At 44.5% G+C, this 26,962-nt stretch overlaps 1 protein-coding gene across 1 annotated transcript; it reads right to left on the bottom strand.

The window, feature by feature from the left end:
* Nucleotides 1–740: 740 nt before the first annotated feature.
* On the bottom strand, nt 741–22,311 carry FAM234B (family with sequence similarity 234 member B). Its single transcript, XM_042816343.1, has 13 exons — nt 22,233–22,311; nt 15,472–15,864; nt 14,467–14,565; nt 12,439–12,627; nt 11,191–11,321; nt 10,375–10,522; nt 9,873–10,014; nt 9,308–9,451; nt 5,620–5,701; nt 5,256–5,411; nt 4,520–4,637; nt 3,167–3,393; nt 741–2,747 (listed from the first exon to the last, which is right to left on the bottom strand). Exons 1-13 carry the CDS (start codon nt 22,267–22,269, stop codon nt 2,742–2,744), a joined length of 1,872 nt encoding a protein of 623 aa, XP_042672277.1. The 5' UTR covers nt 22,270–22,311; the 3' UTR covers nt 741–2,741.
* Between the last annotated feature and the right edge of the window lie 4,651 nt (nt 22,312–26,962).

Below are 26,962 nucleotides of genomic sequence, written 5' to 3'. Positions count from 1 at the left end.
AGCTCTTCCTTTCTCTAATGTTCAGGGAGTGAGAATAAGAAAATCAGGCACTGGAACAAGGCAACAGCAGTGCCAAGAGGAGGCAAGGCAGGTCCTCTCTGATCACAACCTGAAGGGTGTCTTCAGCTGGGAACGACGAAACTGGGGGTAAATATCATTGGTGCCATCTGTATCCAATCACTGTTAGACAGAACTGAGGCAGGTACCCTAATCCCAACAGCACTGCACTAAGGGAAAGATAGACTCAGCCCAACCCAGCTGGCAAATTGCATTGCTGGGCCTCTTTGGGTGGAGTCATATTGCCATTCCAGCAATCTCTTTAGTTCAGCGCTAAGGGCATAGGTGCTCATACTGAGTTGTTGTAGTCCTCCCTGAAGACCGTATTTATTTTTCATTTGTAGGCCCAGTCTCTTGTCCCACCCACAGATTAAAAGTGCTGCTGGAGTAGAAATGGGAGGTTGCTTTCAAATATCTCCTCCCCTCTCTCTTGTCTGTAAAGGCTCCTATATGCACCCTCCTTGCTTTGCCCCCTCCAGCTCCCATTCTGAGATACTTTCCGGTCTGACTCTTATTATTGTGCTCCTCCACATCCTTTAAGAATCCTAGGCTGAACTCCTGCTTTTTTGTTTCTCTTCACTTGTCCCTTTTCCCTTAGTGTAAAAATACCACCAACAGTCCCCAAATCAAGCAAACTCGTCATCCCTCAAAGGTGAAATGGTGGTTCACATGACACACACTGATGCTGTACACAGTATTTATTTGCTCCACTGCAGTTCACAGTTCAAATACATTTTCTCAACAATATACAGACAGACTCTTTATTCACACTGGGGGCGTGTGTGTGCGGGTGGAATGAATTCACATTATGGAGGAGCTAATGTCACTGCACTCAAATATTAGTTCTCTCAGGAAGAACCTCAGGAGAATAACTACTTTAGGTAATAAATGCCTCACCTTTCCCAGCAAGGTGGTGGCTACAGGAGGAAAGGTGCACTCCTGTTTAATCTTCTTATATTACTGGTCCTCACACTTTCAGTTCCTATTATACAGCTGTATTAACTAACATAATATTATAAATACTAACGCGTCTGGAGGAAAATCCCAGGGCCTAGAGTTGTTGCTAATATATAGAGTCGTGCTAATATATACAAAGCTATTTACACAAAAATACCATTAAACATATACAAACTGTTCCCAGCTCTGATATTAGGAGAGAAGGGTCCAAAGGCCAGCTTTGGGGCTTGCAGCTAATCCTGAAGAGCTACACTGAAAGCTGTCCTGGAAGCTTTATATGGAGATGCAAGGAGGAAGAAGAAAGGGTGATGTAGCAAGACGAGGTGTCAAGAGCCCAGGGGAGCAAACCCATGTGTCCATCCTTGATGTAAGCATCAAAATGCTGCCATCACCTTGCTACTCGGAGGGAAATGCAGCAAAACAGGAAGAGCACATATTAGCAGGAGGACCAAAGAGACATCTGCAATTCTCACCTCAGCCTGGCTCTGCATAATGCCGAAGGTCAGATCTGGGAAAACAAGTAACATGTTGCTGCCCTGAATTGTGAGGAGTTGCTAGGGCAGAAAAGTTGTTGGTTTATATATAGTTACTTTATTGCAGGCAACTTCATGCTCTGCAACTACAACACACGAGTCTGACAGCACGCTCACAGGCATGATTCAAGGAACTAAATGCACCAAGAGCAAATAAATTTGCCTTGGGGGCAGCCTATTCCTCCTGGAACTGCTGGGCTGGCAGGCCAACGGTCAAAACCAGAACAGGGTCACATGCACAGAAAAGCTTCCATCTCTACCTCTTGTCTGAGCCCCTAAACCCTGAAGCAGTTGTGTGAGAATAAGCTTTTCTATAAGTGTATCTATAGTCCAGCGATCTTTACAGTGCCACTAGGGACCTGCTGACAGCCTCCCCCAAAGGGGCTGCAATGCTTTTCAAAGGGGAACTCAGTCCAACGAACTGCAACATGGTGCAACAATGACACTTCAGGTTTATACAGAGCTTAAGGATGGATGAATAAGAGGTAGAAATGAAATGTGAAGCTTTTGCTTCTTGGATCCGGGAAAAGAAACACGCAAGTGCAAATGCTCAAAAACGTTCTTGCAGCCATCTTTCTATCAGGTAATTCAGCAAGAGAGCCAATTTGTTTGTGAGTTTGGCAACAGGATGGTGAAAAGGGCTGAGAGAATAAGAAAGGCCGTAGACAAGACTTGCCCTGCAGAAGCCAGACAGAGGCTACTTTCCAAAAATATGAAGATTAAAGCAGATGGTGTTCTTTACCCACATAATTTGCCTGTAGTTATCATAGACCACCATAGGCTTTGAGCTTGTTTGTCTGCCTGGAATACTGTTTGGACATAAAAAGGAGTGTCCTAAATCTGTTCATAAATTAAACATATAAAAAATATACATATACTCTATAAATTGATACATATATATAACTCGTGTGTGTGTGTGTGCGTGTGCACGCAAGCTCTAAATTCACATTTCCATGTTACCTGGAAGGAAGCATGCAAGAACAGCATATGGATGGGGAGATGCTGAACAAGGTTCATCTGATACAGGACAGATCTGCCAAGGACAAACCAGCTTCCAGCAATATTCCCCAGATAGCTGAAGAAAGGGGAAGTGCCTTTAGTTCCCACTCCCTCTACACAGCAGTTTTCCTGAAGGTCCCCTGAGCAGCTTCCTCTATTCCCCATGCAGGTCATAGGTCCTGTCAAAATCTCAGGCTAGAGCTGGAAAAGGAAAGGGAAACGAAAAACAAAGCCAGAATCCATTATCATTCAGTCCAGTACAGAAAAGTGTTAATTTACTGATCAGCAACACTAGGCACCACTAGGTAGAGGGTGCATAGGGGACCCCTGTTTGGCCATGTTAGAACAAGTGACCACTGCCCTACCTCTCAGTTCTGTCTGTGAGTCCCTCAGTCCTTTATGATTGTCACCCCTGATTCTTTCTAAGATCCTCCTTCTTGTCAAACTGCTAAAGTATAGCTGGGCCTTACACTGTGTCCAGTCTCCACCTAAAGAGACAGCCTGTCATCTTGCAGTCAATTTGAATCCCACCTCATAGAAAGCACCTAACTGTGTCAGTACGGAAGCAATCATATATCCTGAACAATCTGCACTGATCACAGATTCCTGCACAATCTCACCTTGTGAGGAAAGTCAACAAATTTCAGCCGAGCAAGAAATCGCCTCACTTCTCCACGGCTGATTTTGGGAGTGGTGGTGTCCTTTAGCCACACCATTCGACCCTGCGTCATCATGGCCCATTTCAAGCCCAACTTGCTGACTGAGAGAAATCCTGGCTGTTTTTCAGATGTTGCAGTTGTTGTCACAGTGATGTGAAATGCATCCTTTTGGAGATCATTAATTCCGACTGATTCATCAGAAAAGAGAGAGAAAATATTGGTGAGGAGTAATAACTATGCTTCACCCAAAAGAAATCTTACAGTCTTCACTCATTCCGAACAGTCACTGGACTGAGGATGTATTCAATTTGATTTTTCAATAGCATGAGCCTTAGTTCATTGGGGAAAACAATTTTAAATAAAAATCTTTCCATAGAAATACACTGAAAAGTAGATCAACGATGTCAATTTTTGGTTCCAAGGTGCCTTTTTTTTGTGTTTGACATACAAAATGTACATATTTAATTAATGTAGTTCACTTGAATAGAACATTCCTTTCTACTCTTGCTGGCATAAATTATTACCTCTACAGAAGGGTAAATTGTTAAAGTAGGAGCAAATCAGTTTACTCCGGTTAGCATGGAATGATCTGTACAGACTTCAGAAATCCCAGCTTCTAATAAATCTCGCTAAGAACAATATTCTATTTGTTCTTGATTGAGCTGTTTTTTGATACAAATCTGATTAGACGTATCACTACACAGCAGCTTCTCCCTGCTTCCTGACCTACTGGATTCAGTGCTATATGCACTGACCTTTTATCCTGCATCCTGCCATGCTCAACAAGTTGGATGTCGGTTGAACTGCTTTACAAAAAGAAAGGAAATCCAACAGGGACTGTGAGATCTTGTAAATGTTAAATCTAGATTCACTTTCCCTTGGAAACATGCAGTGAAACATTTTGGATTCTCCCTTTCAAAAAGAAAGAGGAAAGAGCAGTACATCTGCTATCTCAAAGGGCAGGAGAGGACAGCCAGCAAAGGCAGAAGTGTATCTGAGGTGACGTGCTCCACGGAAAGCAAGGGAATGTATCTGGTATTAAACATGCATGAATTCAAACTCAGACTTTTCCATGCTTAAACGTTCAAGAATCTTGGTGGGCCTTTCATTTGTAAAGTAGGCGTTGGATAGGACCTTTCTTCAGGTGGAAGAGCAATCTGATTTCCCATTGCTGGTCTGTGTGAGTGGTGGATTTCAAATACTACCTATTAGTACATGTGGTATACCACAAGTATACCACTTTGTTTTTTACAGCTACATCTTCATTCCTCCATTTTTTTTAGGCTAGGTAGTCTCTCCACCATTTGAACTCACCTGCTGAAGCAATGACTTTGTCTGTTGCATTGGTGAGGTCCAAAAGGACTGTAGGGAAAACAGGATGGAGAAGATAAAGGTGGTGCAGCGCCGGGCGCTCAGATCTGGGACCAGGATGCTGATGGAATGAAAAGTGAACAAAAATGTTACAGATGACTACCAAAAGACAGTCTAGCTTTGCCAAAGGAAAAAAAAAAATGTTTACCGACATTGTGCTACCTTTGCTTGGTACTAAGAACCAAAAACTTAATGGTTCCACAGAGCTGAAAGAGTGCAAAACATTTTTTCTCAAACAAAATTTGCTCCCCAGCCTCTGTTTGGTAAAGTTGAGATTTTGCTCTATGAAAGCTGGCTTGATTGGCCAAGCTACAGTCTGGAAGTTTGGAACTCCATGCTGACTTGTATGTTGGTATGCTGAAAAGAATCTCTCAGGGTCTGGGAACAAAGTTGCAGGCAGAAAATCTCAGTGCTGCAGAAAAAACGAATTATTTTCATAACACAGAAAATTTTGGTTTCATGGAAGGGAGCTCTCAGTCTATGAAGTTTTTTGATGGAAAAATCATACATATGCTACTGTGTACAGGCTTGAAGAAGTCCATCCAAGTCGAAGCAAGAGGGAAAGATGTCCCTAGCAATCTCAAATAGCAGGTTTAGAGTTCAATTACATTAGGAATAAAAGACAGAGATTACATGTACCTCAAAGAAAACTCAAAGTGAAGAAAGGGTAGCTGCTCACCAAACTCTGTAGCACAGGCTGTGCTTCATCAGCCCAGAAGAGAAAAACAGACTTCTTGTCCAAAGTCATGACTGACAGAGCATCAAGTTGCTGTTTCTGCCATGGGAGTTCCTGCTTCCAAACAGGGAGGCCAGATTTGCCATCTACCACCACCACCTCAGGATACAGAAAGAGATGTAGCATTAACGAGTGTTCAGGTGCAGGCTTAAAGAGAGTGCTATTTTCTGTCAGGCCTGTGGCCACACAGAGACCAGTGTCAGCCACAGAAATAGGAATTGCTGAAAGTAGAGAATCACTGCCCCTTTCAACCCAGGCTCCTTCACTTTTAAGTTGCCAATGCCCTCTCTGCTGCCTCTTGTTTTACCTTTTTCTTCCCATTTCCGGTCTGTGCTTGCAGCATGAAGTCCAGGGTTTGATCAGCACTGAAGTACCCCAGTACTGGCTGGCTGCAAATTTGAACAAAAAACCACTCAGCTTTATGACAGAAAAAGAGGAATTGCTTTCATCCTCTATTCTGCCTCTTACCAAGGCAGCAATTGCCAAAATATTTCATCCACTGAGAGTTATTCTTATTGGCAGAAACCATTTTTTGGTGGATAAGAAAAGTGAAAAATGATCAAACTGCCCATAGCACTTATTGGCCATTCTTCAGAGTTGACTGGGGGGAGGGGGAGATGGTGCAATCCCTGCTGGGCTGTGTAGGTATTTGTTTATCACCCTATGGCATGGCTGTATTATTCTTTCCCTAGAATGAGAACCTGTTCGGTTTTGCTACAATCATAAAAAATTACCCAAACCTTTCAAAATTCATCAAGAGATTTGACCTCCTGCTCAAAGCAGTTTTAAAAAAAGTTCTTTTTTATCCTCTCCCTTCTGGGCAACTTAACACTATTACTTGAATATCTGTTATTATAACTGCTTTCTAACCATCTTACTTGCTTTTGGCTTTCTGAATCTGACCTCTGTCCTTCCTAAATTCAGCACAGCTGGGCCTAAGAAGCATACATGATTTCTTTGAATTCACAGTTTCATAGGGCAAGGCTAGATGACTAGAGCATGTCCTTCCTCCTTTTATTTATGATACGCTGTTGTATTTTATCCAGTTAACCAAGCACTAGAGTTTGGCAAGATGTGCCCAGCCATGAGACTTGCTATGGAAATACAAAGACAAGATAAACTCATCACTTCTTGTGACAGTCAGTTCTAATGATTAATCTCATCCTCAGAAACATGGCTGCATTTTCATTTTCTGGAACACGAGCAGCTTCTGCTCCAAAGCACTTTTCTTGCTACAGCAAGATTAAAATCCCTGTTAGCTCCTGTTACTTACATGCACACATGAACTCATCTCTCAAGCTTCATCATCTAAACACAAACTAAATCTTCCATGCTGAAGCATTTTTCCAGCCCTTTTATCCAGATTTTCCAGCCACTACTTTAAAATGTGCAGACCAGAATGGCTTTTTAAGAGTAATGCCACAGCACAACAGTGGCTTACTATCTATACTTGTATCAAGGAGGCTACGAAGATGATAAAAAACCTACAGGGCAACATATATGAAGAGCAGCTGAGGTCCCCTGGTTGATTCAGTGCAGAGCAGAGGAGCTGAAGGGAGGCCTGATGGCTGCAGCTCCTCACAGGGAGCGGAGTGGCAGCGCTGAGCTCTGCTCTGTGTGACAGCGACAGGGCCCAGGGAACGGCATGGAGCTGAGAGGGGAGGGGCAGCTGGGGGTGAGGGACAGGGTCTGCACCAGAGGGCGGTGGGCATGGAACGGGCTGCCCCGTGTAGTGATCATGGCCCCGTGGTACTCAAGAAGCATCTGGATAACAATCTCAGACATATGGTCTGATTTTTGGGTGGTGCTCTGTGGAGCCAGGAGTTGCATTTGATGATCCTTGAGTATCCCTTTCAACTCTGAATGTTCTACAATTCCATTATTTTATCATTAACATAGTACACTTTGGCAATCACAGCTAGTAATTTAGAGGCAGTCTCATGACACGTTCCTATAACTTAAAAAATCTCCTGTACCAAAAAGAAGCAGTAGGCTATTCTGTTCTGAGGGCATTCACTTAAACTCTCTCGTGATGTGGCACTTCTCATACTTCTGGCAGGCTAGTCAGTGGCAGATTCCACACATCAAATACAGGCAGGCATATGTATTTTAGATGTTACCAATCAACTGAAAAATCCCTTGGGCACTTTCTTGTATGAACCAGAAGGCTAGTAATTATTCCTGCCTAACACTAATCCCCACAGCAACCAGCAATTAATCCTCTCTTATCTGAAACATCCATTTACAATGCAATTTTCAAATGCTTACACAATTTCATGGTCTCTGAACTTCACTCTTGTTTTATAACTGGTTGTCCATTATGGTCTTCCAGGGATCTTGTCAAAATCTATCCAGAAATGCAGCACACTTGCAGAAGCCAGGCTGTTATCTGAGAATGCACCCAAAGGCATGGACTTAGTCTGCTTGGCTAGAGCAAGACAGAGGCTGGAGCAGGTTTACTGAGGGAAAGGGGAGCTCTCAACTGGCTCAGTATACTCTGTCTGATGGTGACCTGGGTTTAAGCTTGTTTGTCTGGTGACACCTCAGAACTTGGACTAGAGGACTTCCAAAGATGCCTTCCAATCCCAACTATTCTGTGATTCAGTGAACAGAACGACAAAAGCGTCTTTCAACACTTCTTGATTTGAATCCCTACAAATTTTCCAATTAGTTTTTTCATTTAGAAGTTTTTTGCATATTACTGATTTTATAGCATCTGTGAACTGACTCTGTTTAGTCAGCATACACTTATTCTTCAAACTTGACCCATATCCAGAAGCCTGAAGACTCTGGAACAAAAACTCTTTTAGCTCACTACCTTTCCCAAACCGAGATCAACTTGCCACAACCCATTCCTAAAGCCACTGCTTATGTCACCCTCCAGCCTTCAAGACTGGGCATAGCATAAGAGTATCAAGTCTAGATGACCTTTTTTTCTTAATGAAGATTCTACGCCTTCCTCCTATGGAAGCTGTTGGCAGGTAACACTGAGCTGAAAGCTTCTTTCTTTCCTCTAGATAGCAGAGCTAGCAATCTGTTTCCCACATAATTTCCTTCAACTGTGCCCAGCTGCCCTTTGCAAACATTTAGCACTCAGAAAACTGAAATTGCCAGTTATTATCAAACCATTAGGTCTAGCAAATTGCTTAACTTTTATGCGTGAAGTCAGAGGATGAGAAATATTATTTTAAGGTTTACATTTAGTATAGATGGCAAACTGCCATCAGAGTGCTGATTTTCAGCTTTCAAGGAAGATTAAGATCCACTCGGCATATTCAGACACCTCTAACACTTAGCACCACTAATGCACCTGCTCCTCTCCACTGAGCTGGCAACTGGCAGCTGTGGACAGCAGACGGGCTGAATCACACACCAGAAGTCCCCTAAGCTCCAGTGCCACAGTAGTCAAGACATTTATGTTGGATATCTGTATCAAGCCCTTTGTTTATTAGAACAAAGAAGGGGACAGACTTTTAGCAGGGTCTGTTGCAATGGGACAAGAGGAAACGGTTTCAAACTGAAAGAGGGGAGATTTAGATTGGATATGAAGAAAAAAAGGGTTTTTTTTTACAATAAGGATAGTGAAGCACTGGCACAGGTTGCCCAGAGAAGTGGTGGATGCTCCATCCCTGGAGACATCCAAGGTCAGGCTGGAGGGGCTCTGAGTATCTTGATCTATCTGTAAGTGTCTCTGTTCATTGCAGGGAAGTTGGATTAATGACTTTTAAAGGTCTCTTCCAACTCAAACAATTCCATGATTTTACAATTTGTCATCACTCACACATTTTAAAGGTTTAAAGGTTTTGAGCCCTCTGCTCTGTATTCCGCTTGCCCTCCTTCTTTGTGCATCAATGTACACATATGCCTCCAGATCATAGGTTTCTTTGCAAACATGGAGAATTCTTCTTGATTGCTTTCTAAGGAACACATGCACTTAAAGGTGAAAAGTAGGAAATAGAAATAAAAAAGAAAGGAAAATGTTCCCAGTAGATAACCTGCTGATGTTCTGAATTTCCAATGTCCAGCGGGGCTCCAGGTCCTGTCCCTGCAGTAGAATCAAGCCATCTTTGGTGGTGATGAGCAGGTTGCTGCAGTTTGTGTCAGATGCCTTTATCGTCTGCAGGAAGTCAACACCCCCACTGGGAGAAATGGAAAGCAGAGAGAAGATTCCTAGGCTTGTATTTAAGCATCTCAGCATTACCTGCCTGTCCACCCAACAACCTAAGATTTGAACTATTCTTGAACAGGTTCATCTTTTCTTCAGTGACTGAGGTTAATTTCACATTGTTATTTCTTAGTTAACTGACCTAAATTCAGATCTGTGCTCTTCTGAACGTCTTGAATTACTATAAAAAGCATGGGATGCAGGGTTTCATATTTGTTCCCTTTTATTCCTATCAAGACTGATTCTGACCACAGTTTGGCAGTACTGGTTACAATACTCCATAGTATTGTCAACAACCAGAAATGGAAAGGAAAGAACTGTGTCTAGGAGTGCAAGAAGGTATACATTTTTCCTTCCCCTTCCAGCAGAACCAAGATTATAAGTTTGTCTCCTACCTGTAAATGTCAATGAGCTCTGACAGGTTTACAGATCTGCGCTTTTCCCACTCTGGCTCCTCCTGTTGCAACATCATAGGAAAGCTGTCCCGGTTTCTGGCTTGGGTAAAGATATCCCTCAGGGCAACTGCTTGAACATTACCTGCCAGAAAGAGTAAAGATGAAGAGTCTTGACTGCAAAGGTTAATTTCATAGTAACACAGAGAGTCCTTTGGAATTCTGTTGTTATGGCAAAACGCAAAGGAAAGCCAGAGTTGCACCTTCCTTGGCATGATGCACCACTGGCAGACTTGGCTTTGAGAAACTTAAAGGTACTCCAGGCTAGCAGACATTGATACTCTTCCACTGCATAGCAGTAAGACTCCTTCCCATGCCTTCTGCTCCCAGATTTTACAGTGCAAGACATAGCAGAGACATCCCAGGAATACTCTAAGCCAATTTAGGTAAAAGTAATGTTCTTTTTCAGAAAGGTGAAGTACTTGTGAGTCAAGGTGCATCTTACCAAAACCAAACAGGATGTAGATGGCTCCCCGGCTGGTGATATGAACTTGAGGGCCAATTACTTTCCCTTCTCCAATGACGTTGTACTTCACAGGCCCGCCCAAAGCAACCCCAGTCTTTCCTGACACCAAGACGAAAAACACATCAGGCTGCAAAGACAGAGATGTAGAGATTTCTGGCAGTGCTTTCACACATTTGTGCTCTCAGAATCTTGCCTGGTACCCACAGCATGAAGCTCTGTTGCTCTTTCTCCCCACAGCAAGGTCTAGCTAGTGGTCTCTCTGCTCAGCTTGGCTTCCTGGGATTCTTACATTCATGCTTTTCTCTTGTCTGCAAAAGCATCAAAGATGGAAGGGACTTCAAAAAACTGAACTCCTCTAAGAATAGTAATGCTAGAATTCTGGGGAGAGATGAGCATGGAGGAAATCTGCACTTGATCACACAACTACTTATTACCTAAGGTCAGCTGAGTGCTCTTTTTTCCAGTGATTTATCTCAACATGGTTTTCTATACAGCTGCTAAACAGTCACTTCTAATCAGGCATTCACTGAGCAGAAACAATTCTCAAGTCTCAGCCAGGGATAAATAATAAACCTTTTGTTCATTCCCAGCTGATAAGAAATGCAGGTAGTGCCATTATTGCTTGATCTCACTGTTCTGACCCACTGAAAGAAACAAGGTGCTTTTCAAGCAAATCTAAAGGAACAAAAATTAGGGGCTCCTGCATCTCCTGTTATAACCTTTCTACATCGAGGTCCTCAATCTTCCTCTAGATAGTCAAGGTCCTTTCTAATCTTGAGCACAGACATGCTGTACCTGTGTTTCTTTGAGGGCCAGAACAACAATATCCCTAATCCCATCTCCATCTACATCTGGAAGAGTTGCAGCTGGTGCAGCCAAGATCCCATCTGAAAGGTGAATGGAGTTCAGTGTCCAGATGGTCTTGCCTATGGAAAGAACAGGATGAAAGAGACCTTGGGGAACCAGAGGACATTCCCAGACAGTTCTACAAAACCTTCTTGAAGGAGGGAGCAAAAGAGCTTGTTTTCCTTATTCCCTGAGAAAACAAAAAACAAGCATACAGGTCAAGCTTCAGTGGGAAGCAAAGCACATTTCTTTAGACTGGCTTTGAGTTGTGTCTTTGTTCTGCTGTGCTTCCTCCTCTGCATCTCTCTAAACAGACCTGAGCTCAAAAATCTTTCTGAAATAGCAGGGCATATTTGAGGTTTGTTTTTGGAAGGAGAACCTAAATAGGAATGCTGCTCTGCAGGACAGCAGTTGCTTTCCACAGTCAGCAGTACAGACTGTAGGTGGATGCCAGGAAAGAGAACAGATGGCCAGTTCTAATATTCAAAGTGCAAATCTGTGTCTCCATTAAATTCCCAGCAGTAAATAGCCACTCCAGTATAGTATGCTCACTCCTCCTCAGGGTAAATGCATGCTAGCAGACATGATGTCAAACTGTTCAGCAGTCCGGTGTGGACCCAGCTGGAAACTCAATAAAACCTGTTTTACAGATTAGCTGATAAACACTCAAAAAAAATCCCAACAAAAAGAAATGTGATGCTTTTATTTCTCCATAGTTCTTTTTCCAACACAGTGATTAAAAATGCAGCATTCATTCATATCTAATCGATTCCTCTATGGGCCTAATTTCTTTGGAAAGCTTATCTAGCTGTAGCATACATCTTTATGTCACTTCTCTGAGACTGGTGTTCAGCTTCTCAGTGCCATTAGCTAGGTGCAGAGCTGTAGTAACAGCTACATGTTGATGAAAATGGATCTTGTATATCTTTTGTGCCATGGAGATGTTATAGGACAAGATAAACATTTTGAATAGTTCTGAAATGGTAGGATAGAGATACTCCCAGAGAGCATCAAAAGTTTGAATGCTCTTTTACCTTTTATAACTTGAAAAACGTTAGTGTTCTGACCCTTCCCTGTGTGTCACTAATAACAGCCACTACAAAGAGCCAGCACTGAATCATTCATACTTATTAGCCCTTCAAAAAAAATGAAAATGCAGCAGCAGCATCTTTCTAACAAGCTAGTACTTGACTCTACCTGTGGAGGCACTAAGAAGGCTGAGGAATTTAGCTGTTCCTGTCACAAGGCAAACGGGCTCTGCTGGTGACCCCAGTGACAGCCCTTTGCACTGCACACTCCGAGTCTCTTCTGGAAGCTGGATGGACCATAAGGTGCTGCCATTCATACCAGAAAGGGCCACCATAGTCACGGAGGGCGTAGAGACACCTGGAAGAGACAGGAGGAAGAGAGTAAAATTCCTTGCCATCAAAGGCTATGTCCACACTGTCTTTGGTACTTGTGCTTGAATTCCAGCTCTAGCTCCTGGAGCTGAGCGGCTCAAGCCAGCTCTATCCACACTGCCTTAAAAGCAAAGGTCAAATCCCACTCTTTGTTTTAGTCTTTCTGCCAGCAGAACCTACTGGTGACCTTCAGACAAGTTAGGCTATGAGCCAACAGCACAATCAAAGTTGGTGTCTGGACATGAGCTAACTCCAAGAAATGTGATCAGGTGGGCACAGAGGAACCAAGCTCCTTCTGGGGACAACCTGCTTAGTTATGCTGAATCATTCTGTTGTTAAACCTTTCTCATGTCCTCTTCCTCAGGCCAATGGACACCACTGAGGAGATGCCTTAGGTAATTCCCAAGGCAGCTGCTGCCTCACGTGGAAGGCTTGGGCTGTCTGGGCAGCAGCAGGTGATTGGCAATCTGAGAGTTTTTTCTGTTGTATTTTAAATCAGTTTTTGTCACGGTTGTTGTGAGAAATAGATTGAATGCAACAAATTGGTGTAACTCAGGGTCTTTTTCTAATTCACCAGTTAGCACAAAATAATAGTGAGAAAAGGTGCCCCATGCTGTTTCAACAGACTCTTGGCTCTGATTTCAAACACCAGCAACTTTTAGCTCAGCCTGCCCTTATATAGAATTGTAATCTCTACCTCTCATATCATAAGGTTAGAATATGAACTTCCACACATTTCAAGATAACAACAGTTCCTGTTGGTTCCTGTTTAATGGCAACACTCTGCATGACTTGACTACATGGAGGTTTTGAGCCCACTCTCTAAATCAAACTTAATCACCTGTCAAACTGAAAATCAGATGGCTTATGCTAAAGAGTTGTCTTCACATAAATTCTTTTTGTTGGGTTGGCAGTGATCAAGAACTCCTAATTAGTCAATGCAGCTCACAGCTGTAGTGTGTACAATCTGGATAAACAGCTAACAGTGCCACAGCTTAGTCCACCAGGTTCCTACCCTAAGAGTATCTCTATCAAACACCATGTGAAGACTTTGAGCACAAGCTTTAGGAGGGTTGATGTCCAGCTACCTGGGTATAGGACTGAGATGTCCTTACACCTGCTTTCCTGTCTGCTTTATGTCTCCTAGCACAGCTTCAGCCCAGGATGCAGCTAGGTATGCCTAGTTCCATTTGGAGCATGCTAAAAACTGCACATCTGTGATGAAAGAGAAATAAGCACAATGGCAAAACACAGAATACAAAGACAACCTCTACAAACTGAATACAGCTTTCACATCAACAGTCTCTCTCTCATGTACTTCTTATAAAACTTAAGTCTGCACAATTTTCTCTCTGTTGATAGGTTTATTTCTATAGGACTTCTACCTCCTTGCTTTTACAATGGTAGAACAACTGAGACTTTTAGTGAAGGGCTTTGAGAAGTAGCTTTTGAGAAGTGAAAAAAATAACCAACACCTTATTTCTACCTGCTATTTGTAGTGAAGTGTTTTCTGACCACTTTATGTCTGCCTTCAGATCAGGGACAGAGAGATGGACAAATACAGGAGAGAGAGATGGACTGATCCCAAGTTGTGGTATGGGGAAAGAGGTGACTGCAAACTAGTATTGAAGCATAAACAGCATAATAAAGTACAGACACAGAACAACAGCCACTTCAGCGAAAAAAAAAGAAAAAAACCAACCAAACAAACAACAAAAAAAAACAACAGTGGATTTACAGTGGCAGCAACTTTTTCCAACCATTGTATGAATATCCAAAGGTCTGTACTGACAAGTGCAGGAAAGAGAGTAGAAGACTCACTTACCCATGACACTGGCGTTCATCAGGGCTGTGAAAACGATGAGGATGTCAGGGAGCCCATCACCATTCACATCACAAAGCTCCAGTGGGGATAACACACCACCTACAACAGTCACAAAGAACCACGCTGTTGACAAAGTAGCCACGCAGCCAGCTCTCTGCACTGCGAGTAGAAGGCTGGCACAAAAAAAAAACCTTGTGGAGTCTGCTAAGGAATTATCAATGCCAGGCAGCTCCCATCATGGCTAGATCTTTTATCACATGGAAAGGCAGAAATGTAGCATCTGGGTCAGAGAAAAGAAAGGGAAAAATAGAAGAGCTAAAAGGAAAGAAAAGATGTCTGCTTCCCACTTCACTTTCAGAGGTGATGTGGGAGTCACATATCTTATGAAAGGCTTAGATTTGGAAGCTGGGGCAGAAAGCAAGGAGGGAGAGACATATCTAGACCTGGCAGAAATTATTTCACAATACTGCAGAGATCAGAATGGGAGATACTTTAGAAATGTTACCAGTGGCCTGTACAGGATGACAAAAGATTCCAAATGTTGATTTACAGATTCAAGCAGGGCAAGACAACAGAAACGAGGTTAGTTGAGCCAGTCAGGAGACATAAAGACCTCTATCCCTCTCTTCCCAAACTCCCACACTCTTCAGTGTGGAGGAGCTGGTGAAATCCAGGGTCTAGAGAGGGAGGCACTGTGTTTTAAAGTGGGCATTTCCATCTGAAACAGAGCACGCCTTATGGACAAAAAGGCAGGATGGGAGAAGAGTCAAAATGCTTTTTGGTGTTGACAGAAAGATTTTGTGATCTACTGCTGTCAGATTTCACAGGCCTCAGCTTGAAGAGTGAGCAGGACAGAGCCTCCTGTCTTTTACCTCGGAGCATCTGCAGTGGTGAGGAAGGGTCTCTGTCCTGAGCTGGCTCTCCCAGATAGGTCTCTCCCGCAGATGCCCAGCCTGGGAGCTGCCACCTCCCCCACGCCAGATGCTGTTCCTGGGGCTTTCTCACCTGCTCCCTGACCTAGGTTGTGGTTCCAGGTGTTATGCAAGTCCCTAGGGGGACAGGGAATGAGAAACGCACACACCAACACAAGAATCATCGAGATCACCACGGTGAGCAAAAAGACTGCTGTGCGCAGGTATGGCATGAGGGATGGAGCAGCCTTCTGTTCCAAGCCCCCAGCTGCCTCTGCAGGATAACCCTCGGCTGTGCATTCTGACGCGTGCTGCTTCGTCATCCCAACTTCCACATCAGAGTCGGGATCCTGCGCTTCCTCAGGGGGGCTCTTCCCATTCTTGACACCCCCATTTTTCTGTATGTTGAGTACGAGGTCATCTTCACTTTCATCACTATCGGCCTGAGTGAGAGGATCGTACTCTCCAAGATCTGGGCTTTTCTTTCCTGTGGAAAGAGATGGAGAGAGACAACAAAGCATTCACTTCTTGCTTTTTCAGGACCTAAGTGGAGAAAAGGCTGCAGTGAGCCACGAGTTCCAAGTGACAGCTGTGAGAAAAGATTCTATCAGGTTTATTTTATTATTATTATTGTATGTATATATTATATATTGTATTGTATATATTATATGTATATGTATGTATATTTTCCTGATCTGTAGTGAGCCACACCGACACAAGGCATGCTTATCCCTCGAGTACCTAAGGTGCAGCACTCTCCTGACTTGAGGCTGGACTCCTTTAGCACTTGCCAAACTCTAATCCCAACACAGTCCCTCTTCTCTTGTAGGCTGGGTCCTTCAAGGGGGCCTTCTGAAACTCACTTTTCCCCTGCTCCCCCTGCCTGGACCTCTTGGATGCTGTATTTGCTATCCTGCTTCATGAGGGATGGAAGGAAGGGTCACACAGGGATAGAGCAGCAGGCAAGTTATCAATGGATATCAACTCCTTGATGAGGGCAAAGTGAGTGATTTCACTCTTTTGGACCAGAATATATTCTGGTGTCTGAAGAGATGAGAGATGCTCTCACAACTTTCTCTGCGTGGTTCAGCACTGTAATAAGGAGCACTCATGGAGTATGAAACCAGTGCTCCCCCTCTGTTCCTCTTCCCACCCACCACAGCTGACAGCTTGTACCTGGCCTTGCTGAGAAATAACGTAGCACTGATGTCTGATACAGGTGGTGGTACGAAAAAGTACCTTAGCTCTAGGTGTCTTCCCAGTTCCCACCCCTGTGACATGGATGCGTGACACACAGATGATTCTCCCTCTAGCCCAAGCCAGCCACATGGAGCATGACGAGGGATGGTGCACAGCCTGGTCTTATATCATGGCATAAGGCCAGGGCCATCTGTTTGCAGGAGTAGGAGAGATCAGGCAGTCTCACTGCCCTGAGCTACGAGGGGAGGAGCACGTCTCAGTGAGCTGCTTCAAGCCACCAGCCTGGGCATGGAGCCATGGCCACTGCTCTGATGTTTATAAGGTTTCGGTCTATTTCTCTCTCTCCTATTCCAAGTTGGGATTTTATTGTCCCAGATATCTGTCTCATTTCCCTTTGCCTAAAGCTGACCTAAGAGAGGAGCTAACTTGCGTCTGAAGACGCTTGAAGTTATACGTGCAAGGCATAAATAACTAGCAAAGATACACAAGTAGTAACCATTCTTAGACACTAAGATGCTGAGAAAGTTTTACTGAACAGAAATTAAAGGGCTCTCTTGGTTGTTCTTACTGCCTAAGATAATATGTCTTACTTGGAGTAAGATTATACCTCAAGGACTGTGTTTGTTTTAGTATTTTGTTTGTTACTCTCAGTGCAAGAAAGACATGGAAGCCTTGAAATGTGTCCAGAGAAGGGCAACAAAGCTGTGAAGGATCTGGAGCACAAATCTTATAGGGAGTGGATGACAGAACTGGGATTGTTCAGCCTGGAGAAGAGGGGGCACAGGGGAGACTTTACCACTCTCTTTACAACCTGAAAGGAGGTTATGGTGAAGTGAGGCTCAGCCTCTCTCCCAAGTAACAGTGATGGAACAAGAGGTGATGGCCTTAAGCTGCACCAGAGGATGTACAGGTTAGATATTAGGAAAAAATGCTTCTCCAAAAGAGTGCTGCTGCCCTGGCACAGGCTGCCCAGGGAGGTGGCGGAGTCACCGTCCCTAGAGATGTTCCAGAACCGTGTGGATGTGGCACTGAGGACATGGTCATTGGGCATGGTGGGGATGGGCTGACGGACAGACTAGATGATCTTTGGGGTCTTTTCCAACCTTAATGATTGTTTTTTTTCTGTAAAAGGCAAACTCACAGTTCCACATGTACTGTAACACCTAGTTAGTGCAACACGCCAGTATCTATTTTGCAGCATGTGGATCTCATTTCTTTCTTGTTTGTTGCCCCACAAAAGGACCTTCACTTCTCCTTCCTGTACTACTTACAGTGATGGTCAGTGTTTACTTTAGCATCAAAGAAAAACTGGCAGTGTGAGCAAAGGTCAAATGGACCAGCCAAAGCAACTTGGCCACAGTGAACAGAAGGAAATAAAGGTACCCAACCAGATCCCAAAGAGTCTAAATTGGACTCCTTCTTTCTGAACTATATGCTTCCACACAGGACTCATGTTGAAACAATCCGGTGCACATACTCCAGAAAGTTGCTCCTTGTGGAGGTAGAGCACCCAGATAAAGATACTGCATTCCTAAGGCACAGTATATTTCTGTGAGACACTGTATCACATAGTCCTGCCCTGAAACTATGTACATTCAAAGGGTGTGCATTTCAGAGCTCTTGACCTTGGTTCTCGGACCTTTGCTCCATCCTGGAAGCAGCACAGACCCCTGACCTCAGCAACACACAGCTGTCCGCTCAGAGATTGCAGTGAGAGCAAGGTGTAAATTTCCCAGATATAGCTAAAAGAGAATTGAGCAAAACCAAGACATTCCAGAAGTCTCACTGGCAGGGTATTTACAGCATCTCACTACTGACCCAGGTGTGCCAGTTCAAGACTGCCCAGAGTGGTATGAAAAGTAAATGCTGCTGATCCAAGAGTAAATGATATTTCAAAAAACTGGCCTGAGAAATCAAAGATGGATAGTTCTGACATTAGCCATACTGCTCTTAGTTTTGGAAACAGATGTGCTCTGAATACAGTAGCCCAACAGCATGCTTACACTTTAGACAGACTGTGATTTGTTTTGTTATTATAATTCCAAACAGTCAACCCATACTACTGAACTCTGCTGTTCATCTCTAGGGCAACTAGAAGTATTGACTTTTAGGAATGAGCTTTATTTTGTACAGTTTTGCTCTGGATATCTAGGGAGCAGAAAGAACCTTGAAACTACAGCTTATCCACTTCTTGAGCTGGCTGTAACTGAGATGCTGCGAATGTCAACAACCATGTCAACCACCACTGACATTCTGTAGTAGGAACATCTTCTCCACTAAGAGCCAGGTAAGAATTCCAAACCATTTGTCAGAGGCTAGAAAGCAGCTGTGACACAAGTAAAGGTTCAGTGGTACTCACACAAAGTACAGTAAGGTAAGGCATAAAATTCCCAGCTGATTTTTATGAAGTATCTTAAGGGCAGACACTGCTCTTAAAACCAAATCCTGGAGTGCTCACTCAGCCCGTGGGAAAGACAATTGCATATCGAACTTCAGAGGAATCAAATGCTTACTTCCCACTGCCAAAAAATACACAAACAAATGATCTGCAGGTGCTTTGGAAACACATCTGGAGACCTGGTGTAGGCAGACTCAACTCAGCCCCCCAAGGCTGCTCTGAGGTGCAGTGGGGGAGTCACACATGATTCACCTGGCTGGAAGGAGAGCAGAAGGAATGTGACTCTTCACCCGAGTTTTAGATCACACTTGCTGTGAGACACGAACGCAGTAAAGGCTGTGTGAAAACAGCAACCTCAGACCATTCAGAGAATTAAGATTTACTGAAAAATGCTCCTGAAGTCAAATTCTTTCCTTTGTGGTCAAGTCCAAGGCTCAGGAAGGGGGAAGGCAGTTTGTCCAACAAGAGATAGCTAAAAGCTGCCTCTGTGCTAAATGATCAGCCATCAGAAAATCCAGCATTCCCATGCAGTCTTCAAATCTCCAGCGTGGAAGTTAAAATGCTAAGACCTGAGTGGGACTCAATCAGAATCTCAACCTATCTCCTAAAATAACAATCACCGCATAACCTTCATGATCCCGTGCTAAAGAAAACAGACCCTGGGCCATTCTGTGGCCTTCAGCATGTAGCAGACTTACATAACTCACATCCCGTTATCTGCCTTTTGCATAAGGTCTCTAAGTGCATACAAACCTTGCACTGTACTGGCACAACATCACAGCATTCACATTAACGGTCAGTTTCTCTACTGCTCTGCATTTTCTTCTGCAGCTGTTGCAAACAAACAGCTTCTCTTCTGACCTGACACAACTTGTTCTATTCCCCTTTTTCCACAACACTAAGGATAAAACAGAAGTTCCCAGTCAGTGGCCTGTGGTTACCAACAATCAGAGGAACTGTTGCTTGTGGTCAGTGGATAAGTTACCAGTCATGATACTGGGTTATTATTATTATTTGCAATCATTGAGAATAAATAAATAAATAAATAAAATAAAAAGGAAGATTTGCAATGATCAAAGAGAGAGAAAATGCCCCAGTGTTAACTTTCAAGGAAAGTAGGCCTCCAAAATGCACTCTGACTTTGAAAATACTCTGTGTGTTTGCTGGATAATACTTTTTGCACTGGCAGTTCTTGGGACTCCTGCAGAAGTAGACTGGGATCTCCCAGAGAAGAAAAGGTCAATTGTGCTACAACTTGGAAAGGAGGCACCTGTGAGGTGAAATGTGTTGGAATAAAGTCCTGCTTATAATGAAATATTCATTACTAGTGCCTTGAAAGATATTAAATTGCCATCTTTCTTTCTTTTTGACTTTCTGGAAATGTGTCTATTTGCACTCACTCTGGAGTGAAAAGAGCGAATCTTGGACTTTACATAAGTGCAATTTCAGTGCATTATTTCAGTGATGACATACTGATTCCAGATTTCTTTGTACTCGCTCCAGGCTTCTGTTTATTCTTCTGTGTTTCAGTGGTTGGCAGGCACCCATCATTGGGTACTGCAGACATATCTCTAAGTCCGTGAGGAGACAAGTTGCCACATATTGATGTAATTAATTTAATGAGATGCTGCAGGAAAAACAGGCATAGCAATAGGCTTTCCGCTTTCTCACTGCCATTGAAAGCTGCATTTTTCAGTTCACCATGCAAACTGGGTGTGATACATGCAATTTCACCTAAAGACTTACACAAGAACTGTTTTCTCAACTGCAGCCACAAGTTTCTCAAACCAGTCTTCTCAGTGGTACATCTCAAACAGCTCACACTACTGATGAAGATGTCAAGAGAGATTTTGTCCATGTTGTTTTATGTTTCCTATGGTCACACATCACACACATATCCACTCGTTTGCATTTTCCTACAGAAACTTCGTGCACAGTGTAGTCCTTCCCACTGAGATCATGGAAGCATTAGAATCATTAAAGTTGGGAAATACACCCAAGATCACCAAGACCAACCATCAGCCCATCCCCACCATGACCACTATGTCCCTCAGTGGTCCCACATCCACACAGCTCTTGAACAACTCCAGGGATGGTAGTCTCACCACTTCTGTGGGTACCCTATGCCACTGTTGCACCACTCCTTCAGAGAAGAATTTTTTTCCTAATATCCAACCTGAACCTTCCGAGGTGCAACTTAAGGCCATCATCTCTTGTCCTGTTACCTGGCAGAGTGAGTGAGCCCCGCCTCACTACAACCTCATTTCAGGTTGTGTACGGAGTGATGACGCTTCCCCTGTCACCTCTCATCTTCAGACTGAACAACCCCAGTTCCCTCAGCTGCTCCTCATCAGACCTGTGCTCCAGACCCATCACAGCTTTGTTGCCCTTATCTGGATGCACTCCAGGGCCTCCACGTCTTTCTTGTAGCGAGGGGCCCAAAACTGAACACATCACTCGAGGTGTGACCTCACGATCAGCTCCCTGCTCCTGCTGGCTGCACTATTCCTGATCTAATCCAGGATGCTGGTGGCCTTCTTGGCCACCTGGGCACACAGCTGTTTCACATTCAGCAGGCTGCCAGCTAACACCCCCAGATCCTTAGAGATGAGCAGTGCTTCAGTGCCCTGGCTGTCCCAGAGGCAGGAGGTGCTCAGGAAGAACCGTCTGAATGCCGCCAGGTGCGCTGGCACTGTCCCCAGCCCCATGCCACTCCATCCAACAGCAACCAGCAAACTCAAATTCTGGTTTCGCAACGTTGTTGGTTTTTTTTTTTTGTTTTTTTTTTTTTGTTTGTTTGTTTTTTTTTTTTTTTCCAGAGCCTGTTAATACCCCAGCTAAAAGAATGGTTGGACTGCTGCTCGCTGCCTTATCTTGGAAAGATCTGGTTCCTGACACAGCAGTCCCTTATTGTTGAATATCCTTTCATCTCGCATAAGATCTCTGGCTGGAAACCACGAAGACGTGCTAAGCGGCCTTTAAACACGTACCCAGATGGTTACACTGACACGTACGTGCCAGACTGCTTTTGGTGGGTGCGATAACGTCCAGCACTCACCCCAACCCTTCCCTTCTCACGCGCTGCCCGTCCCCACGTCCCGCGGCCGCATCCCCATAGCAACGCACCCACTGCCCGGCAACGGAACCCTCGCGGGCCGCGACACCGTTAGAGCCAGGCCCCGTCACGGAGCGGCCGTCTCAACTCGCTGCGGCCCGGCGCTACGCTCCTTTCCCACTGCGGGAGCAAAACCCCTTACCCGGCAGCTTCAGCGCCCGGGACAGCACCGTAGCCATGCTGGAGTGGAGCGGTGCGCATGCGCGCCAGCTCTCCCTCTCCGCGCTTCGCCCGCGTCATGCTGGGAAATTGAGTTCGCCAGGCGCCAGCGGGCGGCCCGCGCTCCCTGCGCAGTCGCGCGGGCCTCGTCTGCAGCGCTCAGGCCACCGCTCCCACCGAAACCGGAGCTCCTCACGGGCTCAGCCCCCATTCCTTCCCCACATGTTCTTTTACAAGGGCAGGAGTGATGGGAGGCCTGGTTCAGCCTGAGAGCTGTGATCAAGCACAGCCCAGATTTGCACATCTTGTACAGCATGCCCAGCACAGACAGATACAGCAGTGTGCTTGTTGGTCTATGATTCACACAGAAAGATACACTGCTTTACTTATTTTTGGTATAAATATGTGCCTTCATTTATGGGAAGTTATTGGTTGCAAGAAATCTTGATTAGGTTTTATTGTGCGGTTTGTAATTACAGTACAAAAGAGTACCAGGGTGTTTTCCAACGCTCTCTTCCATCCTCACCACAATCTCCCTTTCCCGCAATGGGGAAGTTGAGCAAGGAGAGTTTTGTGGTTTCCCCAAAGCCGTAGAGCCCCAGCTTCCTGATTCCCAGCCCCATGCACGTCCGACACCAGAGACGAGAGTCTGACCAGCTAGGACCGCATCTGCTGCTGCTGTTCTCTTTCCATTCCCTCAAATGACATGCTTGCCCTTTCCCTCTGTGACTCTTTACACGTTCATAGCAAGTAGGGAGCAGAAGAGAGACACCAAGTGGCCCAACTGTTGAAGGGAATTGGTTGTTTTTTTTCAGATAGGAACTGGAAAGAGAGAAACAGCTCCCAATCCAAAATCTTTTAGTACCACTGGGACTGTTTCCATTGATGTCATCAAGCCTCAGATCAGGACTTTCCTCAGAAGCTGCACATGAAGGAGCCATCAGAGTTATTCTTTTTCCTTTCTTTCTAGGTCATTCTGAGTACAAAGTCCTGTTCCGTATTGCCATTTCTCCTCCTCCACTTTTTGATTTAGGAGCAGTGGTGATCCCGTAACTATGTCAATATTTACAAGAGAGATTCTGGATGCTTTTCAAGTCTCACTTAGCAAATCTTGTGATACAGAGGGACAAGAGCTATCCTGCAGGGTTCTTTCTAAGAAAAAGCTTCTGGCATTAATTAGACCTGGAAGCAAGGACGCAGCAGAAAACAGCCAGAACTGTGAACTGGAAAATCTGATGTCCTCATTTGTGGTCTTCTAACACCAGGCACACACACATACACTAGAAGAGACTGTGGTTTATAGTGCTCATGTGTTCATGGCACAGCATAACCCACTTTTAAATGCATACATCCCCACAAAAATGGCTCTTCTCCAATTCCTGAGACCTCCATGAGGCTAAAGGGCAAAGGCAAGTGATCTATGGTGAAAACGGATGCTTTTGAGGTAATGTGTGGCTGAGCAAAGTGTTCAGAGAGTTTAATAATATGCAAAGCATGAAAAATGAAGTTTTGCTAATTTACATTGCAAATGGAAGCTGATTTGCATTTAGATTGGGCCTGTCAAGTGTACTAATATCAATCAAATAGCTGTGAAAATAAAACTGAAGTTACAAATAAATCATTCATTTATATGAATGTTGCTTTTACATGAATTGTTATTTACTTTTTTTTTGAATCAATTTGAAGATGTAAGATGCTGAAAAAATGAAATACTGCGGTTTAAGCTTGTAAGTCTGAGAGCCCTGGGTTGCAATGTGGTTGTTTAGAAAAGCGTTACGAGCCAAAAAGCATAGAAACACATAGTCTCAAGCCCCTCATCTGTGTTGTGCTTGTGCAAGTCCTAACTTCAGCTTCAGCCACTGGACCAGCCTACAGTGAGCATCACACAAGTGAGGAATACTGACCTTTTTGTACAGTGATTTCCCTTGTACAGCTGCAGCTCACTTAGTGAAGGGTGGGACAAATAAATGGTGGAAGAGGTTTGAGTTGATTTGCAGCACTGCCTTCTTTCTTGCCAACCTTTTGCCAGAAATTTCAGCCTTCTCCAGCTTGCCTGCACATAAACATAGAATCGCAGAACATTAAGGTTGGAAAAAACCTCCAAGATCACCAAAACCAACTGATCCCCACCATGCCCACTACCTGTGTCCCTCAGTGCCACATCCACACACCTCCAGAGATGGTGACTCCACCACCTCCCTGGGCAGCCTGTTCCAATGAAGCACCACCAGTCTTTCTGAGAAGAAATTGTTCCTAACAACCAACCTGAACCTCCCCTGGTTCAACTTGATGCCACTACCTCTTATTCTAAAATGCTAGAAATGCTGAATTCTGCATGTAGGATGGGACAGCCTAAATGTCTGGATCTATTTACATTTAGGTTCTCCTCTCAAATATATAGTATTTGGTATGAGTGGCTGTATAGAGCTCCCTGATTCTGAAAGGGCCCCACTAAAACTGCTGTTGAAAATACTCCAACTAAAGCAGGTCACTCTGGGAGAGCTGCATGATGAAATGATTGTGCATGCAGTTTTGCTGTAAGACTTGAGAGGTATACACCTCCCAGTGAGCTTTTGAGGCTCTGCTGTTGTGTCTGCACCTGGCTGCAGGAAGACGGTATTTGAAGCCACAGCATCACAAACTGCCAGGCCAGGTTATTCTGGTTCAAGACATGGAATCTGGCACAGTTACATGATCACACTAGGTTCACAGTGGTTCTGTGTTTGCACAGTTCTGGTTCATTAGCTGGCCTTGGCGATAATTACTGTTTCTCTCTGTCAAGCTGCCTTATGTGCAGGCTGCCAGATGCTGGCCTGTACATCCCTGCTGATCCTGCCTTCTGCTTCCAAGATGAGCTGCCTTTAGCATGGGCCCTCAAAGGTAACCGTTTTTTTCCCTCTTTGCAGCTGGTGGCTGACCTTTTGATCGTGCACACTGAAAAGTGGTAAAGTCACTGGCAGCTTGCAGCAAAGTCAGCCTTCCTGCTGCTCTGCTGGGCCCCTCTCTTTCCCGCAGAATGAGTGTGGAGGCTGCTGGAGCTCACAGCAGAAGAACCATAAGTGGTTGGTGAACTTCATAACAGGGAAAATGATGTTCAACGAGTCTGTGCTGATCTCACCTCTGGTCTGGTGATCCCACAGAACATGCATGCAGAGTCTTACGTGACGAAATGTGGGGTTGTCGGCAGCCCCATGTGCCAACCTGTATCTTTGCACTTCTGTGTGTGCTAAGTTAATACGCTTGCCCGCTCTTCTTGTCCTGCCCTTCTCCTTTGTATTGTTGACTATGGCTATGTGGGCAGACCCAGGAACACTATCCTTGGTACTCCAGTGTCTGGCTGAGTCTCTCCAAAACAGAGAACTCACATGTGAGCAGGTACTGCAACACATAGGAAATATCTGTCCAAACAACAAATTAAAATGCAATCAAGCACTAAGAGCTAACAGGAAGAAACAATAAGAGTAAGTCAAAACAGCAAAACTGATATCATTCCTAGCAGGTACAAAGCACTCTATGTTTTCTGCTACCTATAGCAAGAGCATTTCAGGGAAGTTTTAGCAGTGCAGAGTTTTTGATGAGCTCAGGCAGTCAAAGCTGGAAAGGGAAGGAAAAGGATAAAATAAAGGAATGGGAAAGTGAAACAGTGAGTTTCTTGTTGTTTCACTGTACTGATGAAATTCCTGATCTCTGCCTAGCTCAGTACAGTGGTGGAAAATGGATGCTGGTATCCCTCCCTGTCTGAATGGGGAGCTGGCCAGTGCTCCTCATTCACACTACTGGCAATGTGGACGGTAGCAAGCAGGAGGCAGAGAAGGAAAGTACTGCAGCCCCCTTATGTTCTTTACCCCCAGTAATCCCAAGAACTGCACAGAGACAGTCTGCTGCCAGCACAAGTCTGGGATGTTGAGCACAACCCTTCAGCAGCACAGTCTGGACTTGGGGTGCCCCAGAGTGCCCTGCTGTGTTCATCTGGATATCCCAGCAGGTTCATTCAAGACTCATCTGTGTCCTAGTGTCCCCGCATAATGAGACTGCATCTACCCAGTGTTAAACAGGGAACAGCTGGAGACAGATGATTGGGTTATTTGCTTGTTGCCTGGACATTTTGTTTGCTTGCTTGAAGTCTGACAAAACAACCTTCCAGTTCTTCCGGAGGCTGGTTTGTGTTAAGCCTGTGTGCTGCTTTTGAAAACTGGTGTTTCATAACTCTGCAACCGAGTGTCATATTTCTTCGGTAGCTTCAGTAGCATGGCTCTGTAATAGGGCAGTCTTCTCAGAAATTTCCCTGCCATGAAGCCAGTGGGACTGAAGCAGGCAAGAGTAGCCTGAATTGTTAGTGCTCAGTGTCAGAGAAACAGGTAGCCCTGGTGGTGGACCTCTTCCATGAGTTGGGCTGGCAAAGCACTGTCTGATGTTTATAGATATGCTCAGGAGGAGCCCACTCAGTTTCCCTGCCCATCACCTCCTCACCTTGAGTGAACCAGCACTGCCCTGCTGCAACCTCAATGCGGAGGCCATTACAGCTGGGGATCTGGATCTTACTGTAACTTGCACGCAGCCTCTTGCTCTGTTATTGCTGGACTTGGGTTTTTATTCTGAGTGGCTGGACAATCCTTCACCCTGTGGAAAAGGACCTTTTTTTTTTCCCACTACTTAGCACAGACATTTTGGCCACAGACAGAAGAGTTTTAAATCAGAATAGCCTGGTCAGGA

The sequence above is a fragment of the Centrocercus urophasianus genome, unplaced genomic scaffold (assembly GCF_019232065.1).
Source record: "Centrocercus urophasianus isolate 14NV4802_14NV808 unplaced genomic scaffold, USGS_Curo_1.0 seq_15, whole genome shotgun sequence".
Taxonomy (NCBI): domain Eukaryota; kingdom Metazoa; phylum Chordata; class Aves; order Galliformes; family Phasianidae; genus Centrocercus; species Centrocercus urophasianus.
This window is presented reverse-complemented; position numbering and strand designations above follow the sequence as displayed.